This window comes from Brassica napus, chromosome C3, assembly GCF_020379485.1.
Source record: "Brassica napus cultivar Da-Ae chromosome C3, Da-Ae, whole genome shotgun sequence".
NCBI lineage: Eukaryota > Viridiplantae > Streptophyta > Magnoliopsida > Brassicales > Brassicaceae > Brassica > Brassica napus.
In genome coordinates this window covers 63,880,929-63,900,588 of record NC_063446.1, presented here as the reverse complement: position 1 = coordinate 63,900,588, position 19,660 = coordinate 63,880,929, and the positions used below count along the sequence as shown (strand labels likewise).

Below are 19,660 nucleotides of genomic sequence, written 5' to 3'. Positions count from 1 at the left end.
CTCATTGTTGTCCGATGAGAGTAGAATTAGTTAATCTAACTGTTTATTGGATGTTACTGATGAAGGACAAAACCCACTTGTTCATGAAGGACAAAACCCACTTGTTCAAATGGACTGACAAGTCAGTTGTTGAAGAAATTGAAGACTTCCAGGACCTGTTTGACGTGCTGCTCGTTGACAATTCCAGAGTTTCAGAAATCAGTGAGAGCTGGTGAGGCCATGATGAAACGCCATGAGAGTAGAATTCAAGAGATGGAAGATGCAATTGGACATTGTGAAGATAAGACCTCAGAATGCATTAGGTAACTAAGGAGCACAAAAGCTTTGTTTGTATGTTGTTTGGTGATGGTCTTCTTGTTCCTTACCTATACATGATGTTCAACAATGGCAGCAAGTTCACACCCAAGTACTTTTATGTGCTTCCTCAATTTGTTGTTTTTTTTTTTCAAAGAAGTTTAAGACCATGTTTCTTATTATTTCTTGGTGACCATGTTTCTTGTTATTTCTTGGTGATCATCATTTTGCAAATACTTTGGTTGTTACTATCATAAATCGATTTTGTCTCAAGACTTTAGCAACTACCAAATTGTGAAATAGGTTCTTAAACAGAAGATCAAATTGTTTCAAGAGCAATAAGAAAAAAAAACAGAGACAGATGAACACACATAACAAACTAGATGGGTAAATCGCATGTTCCTCTCTTGTGTCATTCGGTTAAATGGATCAGAACAAGTCAACAGAAAAGAGATCTTGCGGAGAAAGTTTCTCAACTCTCCACTCCCGAGATTTCAGAGATATTTTCGCTTAACGTGTACAACAGTTTCGAAATTCAAATCCAGTTCTCTTCTTTAAATACTCGCCTCTTCTTCATTCATTTTGATTATGTTTTACATCAAAAACCAACAGAGAAAATCCCTTAGCGTAAGTCTATAGTTTGAGAGTGTTTCGTAGATTTATAGTTCGATAGGGCGATTTCACGAGTGAAGCGTGATCGTCTACCATGGTTGTATTCTGGGACTCCATATTCGTACAGTCTCGTCTCACTACAGAGCGAATATTTAGAGTTAAGGAAAGAAATTATATCTCGACTCCATGTCTCTTTTGAATCGTCTTTTCCTTAACATCGCTTTTACTGTTTCGTTTATGTCAATCAGGTTTTTCCGGCTTCTACAAGAGCCACACTTGCCAATTAAAAAACTTCAGAGAAGCAATCATCTCTTCATCATGTCATCTATTTCTCGTCAGCTCATACACCAAAGTAAACTCTTCCGGATAACAAAGTAAAGTAAGAAATTTGTAAAATTAAACAAACCAGGATCACCTAGTTTCATTTTAGGGTTCATATAACAACGAACCATAAAAACAGCCAAAGCCACCAAACATTCTACGGAAACTTCGGCATAAATCGTCAGACACGCGGAAGAAAAATGTCCTAGTTGCCTCTTACTTGCCTCCACAATCTTCTCCACAAGTTTGCTATCAATGCTGTGTGCAAAAGTGAAGAAACACAAACCCATCAGAACCAACCGACCCTTTATCCGTTAAACAGACTAATTTTCTACCAACCAGACCGGTCAGACCATGATCCCTTATTACCTTTCAGCTCAACCGATCATAACCATTCGTTTTTCCTCTCAAATTCAGACCCATTAAATTTCCAAAATCGATAGAATCTGAGAAAAGAATACCTGTGGACTTCTGAGGTTAAACCGGTCATGGAGGCAATAGACGTGACAGCAATCATCCAACGCTGAGCCGAAGGAGCCTCAATAGTCCCAAACTTCCTCCTAACCGTGTTCGTAAACTGTCTCCCAAATTCTCCCCGGAAATTTTTCACATCATCGGTGCTTACTCTATAGAAGACAGGGATCACCACAAGCTTCCCTTCCTTCATTCGATCATACATCCTCACTAGCTCGTCTAAGCACCATTCGGACTCGGTGTATCGGTCCGAGAATATTGCCAGAGCCATCTCGGACTCGTCAATCCTCTTCAAGAGGTGCTCCAGTGTCTCCACTCCTCTCCGCTCCAAGCTATCTATGAAAACATTGATTCTCACGTCTTTCAAGGCCTTCACTACATGGCTCACGAAGCCGTTCCTAAGCTCCTTTCCTCGAAAATTGACAAATACTTGCGGTCGTGGTGGGAACATGAAGGGAGAAAGGACTTCCACGAGCGCAACCATATAGTCAGAGATGGCTGGTTGTGGTTGAGCTGCCATGGAGTTAGACACAGACCAAAGAAAAGGAACAGAAGTCTTTGGTGATTGGTAAAGACGCTTGCGAGTTGTGACAAATAATTATACAAGTTTATTGTACATATGTAGTGGTTGGGAATGACGCCGAGGACCAATACGCGTAATTCACTTTCTTTCGTTCTTAAACATACTTTTGTTTAGAATAAAACTAGAATCTGACCCGCTTTAAAACGCGGGATTGATTTTTATAAAACAGTGTTAGAAGTGTTTTTACAATTTCATTAAATTTAAATTTGATTCAATATATAATGTATGGCTTATAGTTTGGTTACTTGTTTGTTTTCTTAGTAAATCTTTTTTTTAATATAAATAGGGCCTATATAAATATGGGTAGAATGAATGTGTTCAAGTATTTGTCAAAAACATAATTTAAACATTTCATGCTTACAATCTTGAATATTTTAAAATGGCACCTAATTCTATATGCTAGAAATAGATTATTATTAGAATTTTTGTTTGATTAGTTTTATGTTTTATAAATTCTTAATTGGGAAAGAACGAAGAGAACTACATAATATAAATATTGACCATAATTTGCGGCTATTATAATTTTTAGTAACAATAAATGGATTATATGTTGGGTTAGAAATAACATGTGATGGTAATTCAATTAATTACATACATGATAGAGAATAATATTATTCATTACAATATAGGAAATTCACAATTAACCGATTTATTTTAGTTGCTCTAATTATTTGACAATTTATATGTACCAAAAATAGACAATGGCTTAGTTAAACCAATTCTTTATAGCACCGGTTATTAATTACCAACACATATTAAAATATTGATAATACATAGCAGTATATACTGTATAAGAATTTATTTTTGATGTTTATGTTATTCGTAAGTTGTCTAAAATGATTTATTCATAATTCCCATTAAATGATGATTTAGTGGGAAATGCAAAAGGACATAACACACGATGAAATGATTTCATATATACTATATTGTATTGTGTATGTCGTATATAGAGAGATATTTTGTATGTCCGCAAATAAATATCATTGGGTAAAAGTATCAGTTATGTTTATTGATTTCTGAATAATTGGTAAGCAAAATGAATTAGTGTAACAGAATATTCAGATTTATAAATTTAATATCCAATCTAATCTATTAATGGAAAAGTATATAAGTCCAAAATTTAAATTACAACATTTTATCATTAGATAAAAATAGGACTCTAAATTAATAGACTAGATGTCGAAATTAAATTTTATTTGTTAAAAATATCGGTTATGTTTATTGATTCTCGAATAATTTGTAAGAAGAATGAGTTAGTGTAACAGAATATTCAGATTTATATATTTAATATCCAATATATTATTAATGAAAAATTGTATAGGTCTAAAATTTAAATGACAACTTTTTATCTGTAGATAAAAATAGGATTATAATATAATATGTTAGATATTTAATTAGTATATTAATACTTCAGAAATTATAAGATAATTAAATGAATATCAAATACCAAATTTTGATTGTACTAACTAAATATTCGAATATAATATAATGACTATCTTTACATATAATATATATTTGAATTAGTATAATATAATTAGTTAGTATATAATACTTGGTATCCTAATGAATTTGAGCAGATAAAGGTTAGTTAAATCAATATCCAAACAGTAAATAGGTTGTTACATTTTTTTTTTTATAAAGGATTTGAGGTTGTTTTAATTTCAAAATTTTGAGCTTTAATTTTGTTTTTATATTCCAAATAACTTCATTAGTAAATAAATTAGGAATATTTAAACAAATATATAATTTAAATTGGTTTAAATATATTATAATATTTTGGTTAAAAAACGTATATATATTATATACTTTGTATGATATATGCATGATTTAGTATCAGATTATAAATTTTCATTATAATATATGAAAACATGATTCTTATTAATACAAATCTGACATAGTATAGGAATACGGCAGCAAAATTATACATTAATGTTTTTCCATAAAAAAATATACATTAATGGAATACGTAAATATGTGTTTACTCATGTTCAAAATAAATGTATGCATACCTACACATAGAAGAAGCCGTGCATATCATCCATTGTCAATGAAGATACGCTACGTGCATTGTTTTAATTAATGGCCCACTATAGTATGTGATAACCTTCTTTTTTTTGTTTTTTTGGTGCAAATGTTAAAATTCATACCACTTTTTTTGAGTTTTTACAATGTTGCATAGGCAACTTATTACAAAGATAAGGAAAGAAGGAGACAATACAATATAGCAACAAAAGGAAGCTAACTATAAGGAGCAATGAACCAAAAGTAAAGCTCGAGCAGAGAGTGGGAAGACGATGGAGCGGGAGAGAGAGAGAGCAGCCTGTCACGCAGCGCTCTATCTACTTTCTTGAAGAATGATCCTGGAGGGAGAGAGACATTCTTGAAGATCCTTGCGTTGTGCTCACGCCACAGGTTGTAGATAATGACCTGGAGAATGAGCTTAAGAAGAGGTTTGACCTGAGAAGGAAACTGTCCCTGATAATTCGCAATAAGGGCAACAATGGCTGGAAGGTCAGGTGGAGGCGAGGTGATGAATCTGCCGCAGAACCGAGACCAAACGTCAACTGAATAAGAGCATTCAAAGAATATGTGTTGATGAGATTCAATGCCATTAGAACACAGAACACATGCTGCTGGGACAGAAACACCCCAAGAGAGTAAACGATCCTTTGTTGGGAGCCTTCCAAGCATAGATAACCAAGTAATAAAAGAGCATCTTGGTATTTCTTCTTTGAACCATACTGTATCATACCAATCAACCTCAGGAGTAGAGATTCTCAATCTGTCCCAAGTTACATGAGAAGAAAAATTCACTCCAAAACCACCGGAATGAACACGCCATAGGTAAGTATCAGTCCTGTTCTCATCAGTTGGAACTGGAGTTGAAGAGAGGACAATCTGAAGTGTTACTGCATTCTCAGATCTAGCCGGTGGAAGGTACCAGTTACCATTTCGAACTGCATCAGAAACAGAGGCAGAATCAGACAACCTAAGGTGTCTTGTACCTGCTGATGCGAAGAGAAGATGGAGAGGGCCCAATTCAGTCCAGTAATCATACCAAAAGGAGGCTTTATGACCGTCACCTACAGCACAACGAAGGAACTGAGGGAGGAGATGCTTCAGCTGCAACATACCTCTAATGGTTTTTGAGAAGCGCTGAGAGTCCCTGACAAGCCAGAAGCTTCTACCACCGAAACGGTTATTAGAAAGCCAAGCCACCCATAAGGAGCCAGAATTGGAAAAATAGTTCCATAATCTCTTCAATCTGAAGATTAATTCAAAATCCTCCAATTTACGGAGACCTAACCCACCTTCCTTCTTTGGTGTGCAAATGTTAGACCATGATACTCGAGCTCCCGTGGCAGAAGTCGTACGAATTTTCCAGAGGAAAGAACAGCAAAGAGAGTCAACTTTCTCATAGAATCTCTTCGGTAGAACGAACACGGAACTCCAGAAGTTAACCATTGCATAGATAACAGAGTAGATTAGCTTAACCTTCCCTGCCAAGGATAAGCATTTGACAGTCCAAGAGTGCAACTTCGAAGTGATCCTCTCAAGAAAAGGTTGTAACGTAGCCATTGTAATACGCTTAGGGTCTAATGGAAGGCCCAAATACCTAGTGGGAAAGGATCCTCGCTTGAAGCCCGAAAGGTCCGCAAGAACAGATGCCTGAACATCATTATAACCACCAAAGAAAATCTCAGACTTTGCATCATTCATATCTAATCCCAACCATTGCTTTAATATGGCCATAACAGATTTTATTCCATTTATCGAGGGGCGGGAGCCATCAGAGAAAACCAGCAAGTCATCAGCAAAGAGTAAATGGGTGAGTCTCGGGTTTTCACAGAGAGGATGGAGGTGGAATTGATCTTGCTGTTCAGCTTTATCAAGCAAACGAGAAAGAACCTTCATTACCATAATAAACAGATAGGGCGACATGGAATCACCCTGTCTCAACCCTTTCTTACCTTCAAAGAAGCCCGCTAACTCTCCATTAATCGCCACAAAAAACCGAGGAGAAGTAATACACTCTCTGATCCAAGTAATGAAGATAGGAGGGAAATTTTGTGCTTCCAGAATTTTCAAGACGAAGTCCCAATAGACAGTGTCAAATGCCTTCCGAATATTAACTTTCAGCATACCACTCCGGTGACAAGAAGCTTTGTTATAGTCTCTTATCAGCTCAGAGGCAAGAAGGACATTCTCTCCCAAATGACGACCTCTCAAGAAAGCTGCTTGGTTTGGACTTACACATTTCTGAAGAATAGGCTTGAGCCCATTTGCAATTGTCTTCGAAATGACCTTGTAGACAATATTACAGCAGCTAATAGGTCTGTAGTCACCCAATACACACGCCTCAGACTTCTTAGGAATCAGAGCTATGGCTGTCGTGTTCAAATCTTTAAGAAGCCAGCCATTACGGAAAAATTCTGAGACCGCAGCAATTATATCACCACCAACAGTGTCCCAAGCCGATCTTATAAACTCAATGGAATACCCGTCTGGACCTGGACTCTTATTCATAGGCATCGAAAAAATTGTAGCTTTTATTTCGGCTTCTAAGACATTCCGACTCAGATATGCTTGTTGGATATTCGAGCATTGGAAAGAAAGTAAGTCCTGAATTTCTGATAAGGAAGCAAGCGAAATAGGCATGTCAGTGCTACCCAATATTGACTCAAAGTATGAAGCTGAGTGAGCCTTCAGATCTTCAGCCGTAAATAAAAGTTGGTCATTTTGGTCCTTTAGAAAGTGGATATGATTCCTTGTCGCATGCTGAGAAGCCATCCGGTGGTAAAATACTGTGTTCCTATCTCCAACATCAGCCCACTGAACTCTTGAGCATTGTCTATAAAACTTAGCCTCTGCAGTGAGCAGGGTATTTAACTCTGCCCTTTGCAAGTGCTCCTCTCTTGCTGTATCTGGATCAGGAGAAGTAAGCAGTGAGCGCTGCAATGTGTCTACCTGAGCACTTTTCTCTCGTACCCTCTGCGAAATCCCATTGTAGTGACGCTTGTTCAGACCCCGTAACACTGGCTTAAGCATCTTCAGTGAACAAACCAGCCTAAACTGATCAGTACCCGTTACCTAATTAAAACACCAGCCTTCACTAACCAGCTCAGTAAACTGCGGATGATCCGCCACATGGTGAAAGTATTTAAAAGGTTTGGTGACTCGTCTGTTGAAGGACGGTAGCCGGAAGAGACACGGAGCATGAGCAGATTGACTAGGGTCTAAGAAATAATCCGACCATTGTTGATTAATGAGTGCGTGATCAATCTTTGTCGAGATAGGATTGTCATCCTGATTATTTCTCCAAGTATAAGGGACACCCTTCCATTGAGCCTCAAATAACTCTGCTTCTTGAAGAGTAATATTAATTTCTTCGATGCCCGAAGTATCAACCAGAGCCGATAAGTGATTTGAGTGATGAGAGATGCGCAATATTTGGTTAAAGTCCCCTAAGACTGCCCAAGGATAACGAGAAACCGGGTTGGATTCATGCAGCTCCACCAAACCCGCCAGAAGAGTGCTCCGTTCCTCCAAAACACTAAGCCCATATACAAAGGTGACTGTAATATTGACACTCTACGATGGGATAAATACTCCACAAGTCATAGACTGGTCTGTAACCTGATAACATAACATAGTCACACAAGGATCCCATAACAACTATCCTCCCAGAATCCACCGACTCATAGTTTCCCATAAAATTACATCCCCGAGGGATTGCTCGAGAAATACGCTCCTTATTAGTCTCCAAAATATGTGTCTCCAAAAAAGCTCCGAAAAAAGGTTTGTGGATATTAGTCCAGTCCTTAGTCATGGTGTGGCGTTTATCACTATTCAGTCTACGTACATTCCACGCAAAAAAACATTATGATATTGGGATTTAGGCTTTTGTGACCTTTTGGCCACACTTCCTATTCTTGACTAGGAAGAACGGTTTCTCAACATCGTTACCAGAATCTGGATCGGTACCCTGACCACTGTCCGAGGCAGCTTCCAGAGTAGAGACCTCAACTTCAATACTTGCTGGAGAATTGGTTTCATCACCTTGTACTAACGCTTCAGAGTCAACCATCGATGAATTTCCTACATTCAGAAGTGTTGAAGCATTTTGAGATACCAAGTGAAAATTGGTTTACATTAATCGTGAGCAATATTTGGTATTAAGTGGATATCATGTTAACTTAGAATATTAAAAAATTTAGAATAGAAATAGACAGTGGGTTGACGAATCACAAATATAAAAGTATGGAACCTGTTTAGTCTTTGAATTATTAATCAGTTTTTATTTAGAAAAAAATATTGAGTTATCAATCAGTTTGAATTATTTATAATGCTTCAAATATTATTACATCTATTGTTGGACCATTATAAATTTAAATGACAACTTCCAAAAGTAGATAAAAAATAGGACCCTAAATTAATAGATTAGATAAAAAATCATGCAAAAGCAATGATATTTTTCAAAAAAAAAATGCCTTAATGTTTTAAAATGGTGTAGAGGCATGCCAGAAGAAGTCATACTTACAAGTTTTATTAGAACATCTCCAAAAACTCTATCACTTTAAATATATTTTTTTTGTTCTCCAAAAATAAATTTTAAATTTAGAGTTTTAAGGAATAAACTCAAAACTTCAAATTTGAAGTTTTATCTTTTTATTTACATTTGATCCTTATAATTAATGATACATCACATTTATGATTTTTAAGTATTTTCTCCTTTATTGTTTCATAAAATATTTCAAAACTTTTTTTTTTATAAATTCAATTTTTACACACAAAATTTAATAAAAATTTCAAAATAAGATTTATAATATTTTAAGACTAGAATTAGACAACAAGAATATTACAAAATAAATTTATAAAAAAACTTTTAAATAAGATACATGAAAATATAATTATTACACAAATTTAAATATTACAACAACACTAATAATCTGATATATTTGCTCTGGAACCTCCAAAATCTGTAAAATATTGTCCAAATAAATTTGTGTAACCAAAGATGGAGCATTATAAAAAAAATTTATGAAATAATGTGGTATTGTACTCGTAGTTTAATATTTAGTTACTGTATTTCAATTGGTAATTTTATATATTTAATGAAAGATTTTATTAATTAATATTACTATAACATTTTTATATATTTGCTATTTATTTATAAAAAATTATGGATTTATATTAATTATAACAAATATAAAGATAATAGTGTAAAATATAAATAATTTTTAAGATTATTTTGAAGTTTTTTTTTGGAGAAGAATACTTTGAAACTTCGAATTTAAAGTTTTGTAAATTCTAAAATAGATAGTTTTTTTCGGAGATGATAAAAAAATAACAAAAATGATTAGTGATTTGCGCACTAAGAAGATTGTGGGGTCACCTAGCTCCCGTACGATAGTGAGAGATATTATTATTTTTTTTTTTTTTTGAACAATGTGAGAGATATTTTTATGTATTGAAATTTTTAAGGAATCAGCAACCCAAGTCTTCGAGAAGAAGTCATACATATAACAGTTTAGTTATAATTATAAACAAAGACTTCACCAAATGAAGTCTGACTCCACACACCAATAAAGTCACCTTATTCTCTACGGAAACATATAATCGTGATGATTCCACAGCTCGCATTGCGAAGCAGGTTCCTTGCTAAATGTAGAGAGTAAATTATGTATCACTAACCAAGCCTCTTGAATTACTAACCAAGAATCTTTTAGCAAGGTATATACATAGAATTCAATCACTTACAATGTTATTTAAAAAAAAAAAAATATATATATATATATTGATATTAACCCGAACATGCATTCAATGTCGAAACACAAGCCGAATCAACCAAAATGTTTTAAATTAAGTACAACATATATTGGATCTGATTGTTGTTTGGATTGTTGAGGCTTTGTGGTTGTTTAAAGCCTTGAAATCCAAAAAATTGCCAACCGATGTGTTAAAAATAAGAATGTTGGTTTTACCTTGTTTCCTCGGATATCGGGTTTTCCATAACGCCGTATGTTGTATCTAAATCTCTGTGGAATCATCAGATTTGCAATCTTCATTGTCGGTTGAGCACAAAACGAACACACGGAGAGAGAAAACCGTCCAACTAGTGCCAAGGTCGGGCTTGAGCTTGAGCCACACACTGCCTTGAAAACCTCAGATAACCTGCACAAAAAGAAGCTCGGCACACTACCCACGTAAGATCAAGCGACCCCCAATTAGCATGGTTTATGTGCTACCAAGCGAGACACCGCAATGACCAAGAACTTACAATGTTAATTAAAACAAAACTTATGATTTACTTGATAAAAAAGACAGTTCTAAATCTTTCTCAAAACAGAACTCAACTCGTGAAAGATATGATGCTTCAAATTAAATATTAAAAAAATTAAAATAATCTATATCTATCTATCTATCTATATCTCTAATACTATAAAGAAGAACTCTATTCTCTTCTAAGCAAGACATGTCGTTAATTCGATGTCTCTTAATGCAACACGTGTCTCATTTAGTTTTGCGGTGCGTTTCATCAACGGAATCAAGCTGTGTTATGTGTGTGGGCTTTATTTTTCTAATGGAGTCCAGCCCGATAGAGAAACCTAACCCTCTCAACCAGCGTTTCCTCAGAATTAAGGGTTCGTCCCGTTTTTTTTTTCTTCGATGGGTTTCGATCGCGTCGTTTCATTTTCTTTTTAGTCAAGCGAAACCGCTTCCATCTAAAGATTCATCGCAAGGCAGTCTGAGTATAAAAAGGTTAGCCTTCCTCCTCTCAAACCATATTCTCGATCTGTTGAACCAAAAAAGTAAACTTATTTTTTGATAATTGACTAACTCCAAAAATATGAGACCATAACCATGTTCCTCTCCACAAAACGAATTCATAGCCACCAACCACACCTCAAACAGACCTCGGGCGTAGCTGTAATCACCATGAGAAGCTTTGTCAAAACCATGAGAACCATCGCCGGAATTGCTGGATTTGTTTATAATCTGGTTTAAAATTTTGGAGATTAGCACAAATCAAAACCTATGGATTTGTCTTTGGAGAAGAGGAAAATGAAGAGGTGCTGGAGTAAAGAGAAGAAGAGAATGAGGAAGAGAATATTGGTTATAGATGGATGGATGATACAAGTTGTGGATGGATGACTCGTGGATGGACAATATGTAAACGAGTCGTGGATGGATAATTTGTGGATAGATATGCAGAGAAAATGTAAACACATCCATATGTAAACGACAAACAGAAATTTATTCATAATTACATTAGCGACGTGTGTTCGACCTATCCGTCCACAATAGTTGTGTCCACATAATTCGTTTTGAAAATCCAATTTCTAAAAATATCAAAGCATATATAATATGGATCTCGAAATATAGAAGAAAAAAAGTTATAATTTATTTTGTACATTATATATTTATACTTATAAATTTTAATATGAAATAATACGAAATAAAACATGTTGTGAGGAATAGCTTTATTTTTGTGATAAACCAATAGAAAAAGTTATTATATTATAGGAGAGAGATAAAAATAAATTTTTAAATCTAACTCTCGTTTCCTTCCAACAGAATAGTATTGATTTCATTTTTCACAAGGGTAATTTTGACAAACCAACTCTTTGGCCCTACAAAAAAATGTCCCACAAGTGGGAAGTGTCTCCTAGTGTAAACCAAAGACAAAATGTGTCTTTCTATGTAATCAACCGAAAATTTTACATCTGAAGGCACATTTTGACTTTAGAATTACATCTAAAGACACATCTTGCATATGACACACATTCTTTATATGTTTTGTCTATTCTACCCTTTTATTTAGTTGAGAATATATTTTTATTTTGTTTTAACTAAACAAAGTCATTTCCACCACGCATCCTTTGTGTCTTCTCTCTCATGTTTCCAATTTTTAAATAATTATCACCCATAAACTCCAAAAATCTATCTCTCTTTCCAATCTCATATTTATTTTTCCCAGATTTATCTCTTTTGATTTGATTTTTTAGCTGGTTGATCGTATTAAAAACCTGAGACCACCGTTGTATTCCTCTCGACAAAACGAAGCCGTAGCTTCTGCCACGCTTCAATCAGAGGTTTGACACGTCTATAAGTGTTGTGAGAAACTTCACTAAAATCATTTTTCTCCATTTTAGGATAGAATTTTGACTCGATCTCTTAGCTCGTTTATTTTATCAAAAATATGAGACCATAACCATGTTCCTCTCCACAAAACGAATCCATAGCCACCAACCACACCTCAAACAGAGCTCGGGCGTAGCTGTAATCACCATGAGAAGCTTTGTCAAAACCATGAGAAACATCGCCAGAATTGCTGGATTTGTTTATAATCTGGTTTAAAATTTTGGAGATTAGCACAAATCAAAACCTATGGATTTGTCTTTGGAGAAGAGGAAAATGAAGAGGTGCTGGAGTAAAGAGAGGAAGAGAATGAGGAAGAGAAAATTAGTTATAGATGGATGGATGATACAAGTTGTGGATGGACGACTCGTGGATGGACAATATGTAAACGAGTCGTGGATGGATAATTTGTGGATAGATATGCAGAGAAAATGTAAACACATCCATATGTAAACGACAAACATAAATTTATTCATAATTACATTAGCGACGTATGTTCGACCTATCCGTCCACAATAGTTGTGTCCACATAATTCGTTTTGAAAATCCAATTTTTAAAAATATCAAAACATATATAATATGGATCTCGAAATATAGAAGAAAAAAAGTTATAATTTATTTTGTACATTATATATTTATACTTATAAATTTTAATATGAAATAATACGAAATAAAACATGTTGTGAGAAATAGCTTTCTTTTTGTGATAAACCAATAGAAAAAGTTATTATATTATAGGAGAGAGATAAAAATAAATTTTTAAATCCAACTCTCGGTTCCTTCCAACAGAATAGTATTGATTTCATTTTTCACAAGGGTAATTTTGACAAACCAACTCTTTGGCCCTACAAAAAAATTTCCCACAAGTGGGAAGTGTCTCCTAGTGTAAACCAAAGACAAAATGTGTCTTTCTATGTAATCAACTCTTTATCCCCTGTAATTCCTAGCAAACTTTTTGCATCAAAACCCATCCGTATTTGTATTTGTTTACTGTTGAGATATATACGGTTACACATTTTGGTCACAGCTCTAATACTAAGTTTGTTGAAATAACGGCGGTCACAGCTCTAATACTGACTAAATATAAATGTTTGGTTTTCCTCACTTAGCCAACTGCTTGGTAACAGTATCTTTAACTAACAGAACAATAACAATATCATTACCTTGGTTATTGGTGAGAAAAAATTTTGTAGCTTTTGATGTGTACATAGTCTTCACTTTCTTTGATAAAAAAAAGCCATCACCTTCATTTCAAATTAATTCTACTCCTAGAAAAACAAGCCCTCGGCCCAAAACTATAAGATTTTCCACTTAGTTACTAATTCAAGTAAATAGAATCCTTATCATAGTTTGCGTTCAAAAAAAAAAACCCTTATCATCTATCTATACTAATAAAGTTGGCTTTTCTCCTTTCTTAGAGTGCCACATCATCAGTTAGAAGAGGGCAAATGCTGACACGTCAGCTTCTCTATCTGAAAATGCAAATGTTTCGTCTCTTCGAGAATTTCTTAATGGGCCAGTTATTATAGCTACTACACGACACTAAACTTAGTCTCAACGTTATAATTGCATGTTTGACCATTTTGTAAACGATGGGCTACTAGGTGAATTTAATTATAACGAGTAGCTCATCTACGTTATGTAGTCTTATTCTTCCTGAACCTTTTGTTGTCTAACCGAAGAAGAACGCAGAGTGACGATTGAAAATTCTTTCCTTCGATTTTCAAAGACAAGTAACGCCTTCCTATAGCATTCAATTGCTCCCTGTGATGATTGCAATAACAACCATTAAACCACTCTCTCCACTCCTTCGTATTGATTTCATTATACATCCATGGTAACGCCAGAATGTCTAAAACCTAGGGTTATAAATACGCTGGAGGCAGGACATGTCAATCATCTCTCCCAACAAAACATTCTAAACTTTCGAATCCAAGCTCACCTACCTCCGATGGCCACCTCACGTATCATTCTCAAATAATTAGAAAGTCGGGCGTTGCTCTAACAAAGCGGAGATCCGTATGCTCTGATTCAGGGAAGCCCGTAATGTCAAGAAAGGAGGTATAAAAAGTGGGATTCAATCCACTGCCATATGAGGTATTTGCTCTCCACTGCGATGTTAGTATATCAATCCATCAAATTGGTTAATCTAAAGTTTGTCACCAAGGTCAACAATTTACTTTCATTCTTTGCCGTTTGTGTATTATGAGTTAAACAAGTGAAGGGATATGATCAACTCATTCAGTTTTGATTATAATGTATATTAAGAACTTTAGTGCGTTTTCAGCAAAAGTTGACTATGGAAGATCAAAACAAGCACTTCACTACAACCTGAGGCCATGCCGGCCAGATTGTGGGAAGAAAAAACTTAGGTCCTAAGATAAAGAATTCTTCGTTGCAGTATCTATATCTGTTTTTTCTTTATCATATCACCATCAACTAACTTGAGTCTATATGTTCAGAAAAAGTAACAATGAGGAAAAAGAAGGGCTCACTGGTTACTGGTACTTTCCAAAACCAGATCTTCCAGAAATAATACTCGCCCAAGAATACTTTGATAGCAATCGAGCTTCTTAGCCGGAGGTACTAAGGTATGGGTCTTGAAATGTATCAAATTTTCTGTTTTGGATCAATAAAATTTATTCCATTTTTGCAGATAATGTTTCAGTCATTGGCCAAAGATGGAACTATCCAAGTGATGAAAAAATCATAGACTTTGTTCAAGAAAGTATATAGCATGCTAATCAGATAAATACATAATTTAGTTTCATGCGAGGCATTTTTAAAACTTCATTGATAACATATTTCAGGCTTACCTTACTGTAAAATGATTTTAGCTACTGTGTGATATATGTTACAGATAACCGATCATGTGGAGATTGAGATAAAGGTTATGAGTGTTGTCTACGAATCTCAGAGATAGCTTGAGCAGAAGGTAAGTGGGAAAATCAAATATTCACGGCTCTTCATCAGCCAGTAATGGCAAATACGACCAGCCTTTTTCTTGATTCAGCCCACTGATGTATGTTTGGGTGATTGCAAAATTACCAGTGTAAACATTTCAATTGACCCCACATATTGTATGTTTTTGGTTTCCATATTTGTGATCGTGTAGTTCAAGACCATTAAAAATATTACCAGTGTAAACATTTCAATTGACCCCACGTATTATGTTTTCCCATTTGAAACAAAAACTCGGTATAGTTGCCACATGAGAAAATAATTTCAAATTCAAACCTCTCTATTGTGTAGATGGTATTGAACTTACGTATATAAGAAAATCAAATTTGTAATCGACTATCAAATGTTTGGAAAGAAACAAAACTTTTTATATTTTAGATTTCTATCGTATTCATTTAAGTCAACTTATTATTCCCACCCAAACATATTTCGTGGAATCAATCCTAAATTAACATCAACCTCATGATCCTCTAAGAAATAGTAACCTCTTTGGATGTTTTTAATATATTCTTCACACAACTATTTAATATTCACAAATTATGTCCTCAAGAAATGATAATATATAGTCCAGACCTTGATTCTTCAAGACTTCCGTAATGAGGAGTTTGGAATCAAACATTTAGGTAAAAAGTGCTCCACAATATAAATTATAACCATGCAGAACTTACAACAATACACAACACATGTTGATAAGGCTAGATGCTAAGATGAGACGACAATCACCAATCACACGGGGTCCAAAATTCATGCGACACCAACAGAAATAACATATAAGTAGAGATGGAAATCAGCATGATATCCATAACTGTAAAAATATCTATATATTTAAATAATATGGCTACATAAAAACACCAAAGAACATAATTCAGATCCAAGAACGATCACATTTAATTAATAAAACTAAATCTGTGAACAAAGATATTGTCATAACTTAAACTGTCATGTATTTATATGACCACCGTCGTACAACGTAGTGGGACATTATCGCAATAAAATGGAAGTGATAATAATCACCCAAATAATAGAATCAGGAAGGCTGCAGGAAGCTGAAATCATGCTTAATGAAGATAACTAAATCAAATCACCAATCTAAAGAGACACACTAAATGCCCGAAAAAAGTGAATAGCTGAATTAATATAAGATCTATAGTCTTATGAATAATTTATTTAAATCAGTTATTAATTATGATTTTAGTTAAAGATCTATTGTCTTATGAATTAATACAAAAATTCATTACATTTTTCGAAATTTAGAAGAAACTGTTTGATCAAATTATTAACATAGTTCATTTGGTTTTCAAAAATATTGACATATATAGATTCAAACAAACATGTATATATATAAAGTATAGTAGTTATTATTAGGTTTTAATTCTGCTTACCTAATTTAAAGTAATTTACTAATAATAGATTAGCTATTTTTCCATCGTTTCAATTTATAATTTGAGAAAATAAAAGAAGAAGTTTGTGTTATTAAAGAAAAATACATATATTTACTGTGTTAAATATAATCAACTACTGGTTTAAGTAAATAATTCAATATATAACTATTAAAACTAAAGTAGACAAATATTAAAAAGTAAAATAATTACACTTTCATGATTTTTAATGGTGAAATAAATATATGATATGTAAAAAGAAAAATAAAAAAAATAATAGAAATATAAAAAAATTATTAATTTTAATTGAAAATAAAATAAATATTTAAGATTCATGTTTCTCCACTATATTAAAAAAATACATAAAAAATAAGATGGTATCAGATACTTCAGTCAATACTTATAACTCAGACGAAAGCATTGACAGCTATGACCGAAACTCTTTAGACACAAATCCTCATGTAACCTTAGCCTATTATATTTTGCAGCGGAACCACTCATGATGATGAATCAGCACATTCAATTAATGAATCAATGTTTGGATAATGACAATCCAGAGGCTCATTATATTGAGGGGTTAAATCAATACTTCTTCCAACACAAATCTATCAAAGGACTCAACCATCTTCACCAATCCGCATATCTGAACTATGATAACGATACATATCTTTATGGTAAACTAATTTTGTGCAAATGCATTTTTGAAGAAGATAAATATTTTTTGGATAAGCTATCATAAAAAAATAATCAATTCAAGTCCGATCAATGCTAGAGCATGATTAAGAATTCACTTACTGGATTCGTGAAATGAAGCCTCCAATAAGTTGCCACATCTTTGACATATACAAAATATGCGAAGATTGTTAATAGTTTAAGAGGATGAAACAATTTATTATCTTTTTTCAAACAAGATAATCACAAAACAAACACAAACATTTACATGTTTCCTTTTCAAACATCATCTTTACTTTGTTTAAATTTCAACTGAATTTACTTTGTTACGACTATCAATTTTTTATACTACTTTTATTAAATCTATCAGTCACAACCACTTATGTTATTCCACATTGACCTAAGTTACTTCAAAACAAAGTAATACACTATTGTCGTTAACCACTATCGATCAGAAAAAAAATATAATTCTCTTTCAACATATATTCATCTTTAATTTTTTTTATTAAGAGCACAAAATAAATTGTTAATCATTTAAAAATAAAAAAGACGAACCCGGCGCATAGCGCCGGAAAGCCACTAGTAGTAAATAAAACAAAACCACCTTCTGTGCTTCCACATTTACGTAATCAGTAATACAACCTAAAAACATAAACAAAAACAAAATAATAGTTTTTAATAGTTGCACAAAAAAAAAAAAAAAAAAAAAATTGGACAATGGTAAAAATAAGCAAATACCATCATAACTAAAAAAAAAATAGTTCAACGTTCTTGACAACACAATTTCCAAGTCTTATTTCCAAAGATCAGTACTTTAAAATCTTATTTCTCTACTCAACACATATTTATTGTCGGATATTGTTTGCTCTCCGTTTCTCACATGTACAAAGTGCGTCTTAACCTCTTCATTGAAGTGACATTACATGTTATATTCATCCACACAATAGAGGTCCAAGTCTTCATGTTCCTAGGATTGTTAAGTCATCCAAAAAATATTATACTCTTCTCCGTCATTTCTAAATCCTAATCCAGTTTAAATTGGTTAGCAGTTAATTTAATTATAAATCGTTACTGTAAGTCCATTAGCATAATTATATATATAGATATATAACCAATGTAAAAAACTTCTATTACAAAAGGAAATCAAAAATAATATAATCATTAATTATACCTTGAAAACTAAACAGTAATATTTGTTTTGAAAAATCTTAATTATTTTGGATAATATGGTTTATATATATCTTAAAATAAATATGTGAATCTTTAAATAGTAATGTGGTAAGTTATCAAGTTGAATAAAAGTGATAGTTAAATTTTACTTTTTGCACAATTTAAAACAATACCTATCAAAGAAAATGTGTAAATTGTATTAAAAAATGTATATTAGAGAAAAAAAACAATTAGGTGTTGAACCTCAGCTGTAATTCTGAATAATTTTATTTGATTTATTATTATAATAGAGGAAAAAATAAGTATTGAAAATTTAAAATAATTACATGATTAAACAAGTAAAACAATATAATTTAGTTAATATTTCATTCCAGATATAATTATGATCTAAACTAATATATTCTAAAACATCATTTTCCTGTTAAATTAGAAAATATAATTATTAATTATGATACTATCAAACTATATATATAGTCTTTTAAAATTGAAATTAATTATTTTATCAATTTGTAATATTTTAAATTATTTAGCTCGGAGGTAGACTAATTTACAATCATGAATGAAATCATTTGGGTAAATGTTTTTAAAAGCTTGAATCTTCTTTTAAAAAAATAATTATTATTTATTGAAACTTTATATTTTTATTATGTCAAATTGAAGTATAAATGAAATAATATATATATATATATATATATATATTATATTTTCTGATTTATTTTTGTTAATTTTGTATTCTCTAAAAAGAGAGAACAATGAAGGTTACTCCTATTTTAATTTTAAATCAAAAACAATTATGAAAAATAACAATATGATCTCATAATTCTTTTCATTATTTGTTTGTTTATAATATCTTTTTAATATATAATAATTTTAAATATTTCATAAAATTAATATAAATTAATATAAAATAGTTTTTATTATAACTTCCCGTCCGTAGGGCGGGCCAACCCTAATATTTATATATTTTAATTTAATCTTTAAATAAATATTAGCAAATAAGAAAGAAACATGCGACACTAAAATTTATGAACCTGTCTAAAGACAGGGTTTA

At 32.8% G+C, this 19,660-nt stretch overlaps 1 protein-coding gene and 1 long non-coding RNA gene across 2 annotated transcripts; one reads left to right on the top strand and one right to left on the bottom strand.

Moving 5' to 3' along the window:
* Positions 1-1,189: 1,189 nt before the first annotated feature.
* LOC106386136 (vesicle-associated protein 1-4-like) lies at positions 1,190-2,315 on the bottom strand. Its single transcript, XM_013826027.3, has 2 exons — positions 1,689-2,315; positions 1,190-1,485 (listed from the first exon to the last, which is right to left on the bottom strand). The coding sequence occupies exons 1-2, from the start codon at positions 2,219-2,221 to the stop codon at positions 1,242-1,244; spliced, it is 777 nt and encodes a 258-aa protein (XP_013681481.2). The 5' UTR covers positions 2,222-2,315; the 3' UTR covers positions 1,190-1,241.
* Positions 2,316-10,905: 8,590 nt separating this feature from the next.
* Positions 10,906-14,711, top strand: LOC125583846. The gene is made up of 2 exons (XR_007320889.1): positions 10,906-11,047; positions 11,179-14,711. It is a non-coding gene; the product is annotated as an uncharacterized LOC125583846 (long non-coding RNA).
* Positions 14,712-19,660: the final 4,949 nt, after the last annotated feature.

What these genes read in the sequence shown, in the direction of transcription:
- LOC106386136 (XM_013826027.3), bottom strand. Translation starts at nt 2,221, where the DNA reads ATGGCAGCTCAACCACAACCAGCCATCTCTGACTATATGGTTGCGCTC. An exon ending in TTAACCTCAGAAGTCCACAG is followed by an intron (nt 1,486 to 1,688) that starts GTATTCTTTTCT and finishes TTTTGCACACAG; the next exon opens with CATTGATAGCAAACTTGTGG.